Source organism: Frankliniella occidentalis, unplaced genomic scaffold (assembly GCF_000697945.3).
Source record: "Frankliniella occidentalis isolate FOCC.00 unplaced genomic scaffold, Focc_3.1 Scaffold2146, whole genome shotgun sequence".
Lineage (NCBI taxonomy): Eukaryota > Metazoa > Arthropoda > Insecta > Thysanoptera > Thripidae > Frankliniella > Frankliniella occidentalis.
The window spans coordinates 7,811-10,082 of NW_026269234.1; the positions used below are offsets into that span (position 1 = coordinate 7,811).

The 2,272-nt window shown below is 51.5% G+C and overlaps 1 protein-coding gene across 1 annotated transcript; it reads right to left on the reverse strand.

The window, feature by feature from the left end:
* Positions 1 to 20: 20 nt before the first annotated feature.
* Positions 21 to 1,362, reverse strand: LOC127751921 (zinc finger BED domain-containing protein 5-like; the record flags this gene model as incomplete). The annotated part of the gene is made up of 1 exon (XM_052276225.1): positions 21 to 1,362. A coding segment is annotated over exon 1 (1,342 nt), but the record flags the coding sequence as incomplete, so codon positions are not given.
* Positions 1,363 to 2,272: the final 910 nt, after the last annotated feature.

The window sequence follows — 2,272 nt, forward strand, 5'->3', positions numbered from 1 at the left end:
TATCCTTGCAAATGTGTTACGTGTCGTGGCCACACGGAGCTCGTTCCTCACATCAAGTTTCGTTCTGTATTTGTTTTTGATGTACGTGAGGTCAGAAAATGTAGATTCAGCCAAGTATGTTGCGGCGAATGGGAGTAGCACTCGAACTGCTCGGTCGGAGATGCATGGATAATCCGCAGAGAGGGAGAGCCAGAATGTGTCGAGGGGAGTTGTTTCAAAGTGCTGCATAGTTGACCGATCAGCCTGCAGGTCACTCAGCTCCTCGAGGTGTTTCAGCGGCATGTCCCACTCTTCGACTCTGATCGGGTTCCTGACCCAGTCCAGCTCTTCCCCGGGTAGGTCCCCGAACCACTCCTCAAATTTTCCGGAGAGGCCGTCAAGATGCTCCGTAATTTGGCTTTTGATAAGTAAATCGTCCTCTTCGAGCAGGCCATGGAGAGTCGGAAACATGTCAAACGTGTCATGTAATGCCTTTCTTCTCCAAATGTTAAGCTTTCCTTGGAATCCATTTATCTTGTCACTCAGAGTTAGCACATTGGCATTTCTTCCCTGCATCGACACATTCAGTTCATTTAATTTCTCGAGGATGTCCGCTAAATATGCAACCTGCTGTACAAATTTAGGGTCATCCCAGTAAGTAGCCAGCGGCGATTGTTTGGCGTACAGAAATTCACGCACTTCAGATCGAAGGGTGATGAGGCGGCGAGTAACTTTCCCTCTTGAAAGCCATCTTGCCTTCGAGTAGAAAAGCAGAGACGTATACGCCGCGCCCACCTCTTCACACAAAATCTTGAAAAGTCTCGTTTGCAAGGGGTGGGCTTTGATCTCATTAACCATCTTCACGATGGCGGCGAGGACCTCGTGGAATGGTGACTCTTGATCCAGACCGGCCGCAAGACTCTCCCGATGTATCATGCAATGTGTGAACTGGATTTGCCCGTTGACTCTCAGAACCAGGCCTTTGAAGCCTGACTTTGCGCCGAGCATTACAGGTGCGCCGTCAGTACAGATGCCAACACAGTTTGACCACATTACTTTGTTTTCTGAGAGGTAGGAATCAAGCAGCCCGAAAATGCTTGCGGCGTTCGCGTTACCGTCGATTGGCAGGCAGAACAGAAAATCTTCTTCTATGATTTTTTTCCCGTTGTCGTCAACACTGCAGTACCGAACAAGGCACATTACTTGGGCCTTCGCCTCGGTGTCCGTCGACTCGTCGAGTTGGAGAGCGTACAGGGGGCTCTTCTTGATCTTATTCAAAAGTTGTTCTTCGATGTCTTGTGCACAGTTATCTACGCGGCGTTTTACTGTGTTGTTGGACAGGGGGATGCACTGTAGAACCTCGGCCTTTGACTTATCGAACATTATTTCAACGATCTTTCTGCAGGCAGGCAAGAGAAGATCCTCTCCGAGGGTGTGTGGTTTTTTTTGCCTTGCGATCAGGACGGCAACTTCGTAAGACGCCCTCAGGGCCTTCTGCGGGACCGTCAGTCTCTTCTCAAAGCCTGCGCGCTGCGTGTTGCTCTGGGCGAGCAGCCGTTGGAAGTAGGTGACAGGTTTCTGCGCCAACGCAGCGTGCTTGGTGTCCAGGTGTCTCTTGAGTTTGACATGCCGTCGGTACCCGCCGCTGCCCCCGAGGCTGTCCCTGCCGCCCTACTTGCCGCCGACCTCACCCGCTGACCGCTGGCCCCTCGCCTTACCCCACCCGTTCCTCCGATACACCAACAATACAGTCACTGAGCCATTCAGCATATTTGGCGCCAATATCTTACTACGCAGCTACAATAGACACCTTGTCAGGTAGGCCCGGTACCGTGACCCCCGCCCTCCCTTGGGTTTTACGTTCGGCCGCCTGGCACGGAAACGAAACAACAAGCGGTGGGTTTCCCGTATCTTCGGCCCGAGTAGCGTCCGCTCGGCCGAGCTAGAGGTGTCACATCTCAGGTCCGGGGAGAACCCAGGCGACCCCAGGCGACCCCAGCTCCCTCTTCGCGACCCCAAAATTTTTTTCCGCGACCCCAAATGGGGTCGCGACCCCGTGGTTGGGAACCACTGGGATAAGGAGAAGGACTCGGAAAACTTGAGTCAACTTCCATCAAAACGGTGGGGATGGAGGTTGAGGAGAAAACTGAAAATATTAATGTAAAAACACCGGTGACCAGTGTTAACTCAGCACCAATGATTCAATGTACAATTTTGAATAAAGTACAATAAGTTCGTTTAGATACTGCAGCTGTTATTACAGTAATTCCCAGAACAAGAGACCTTCCAGTAG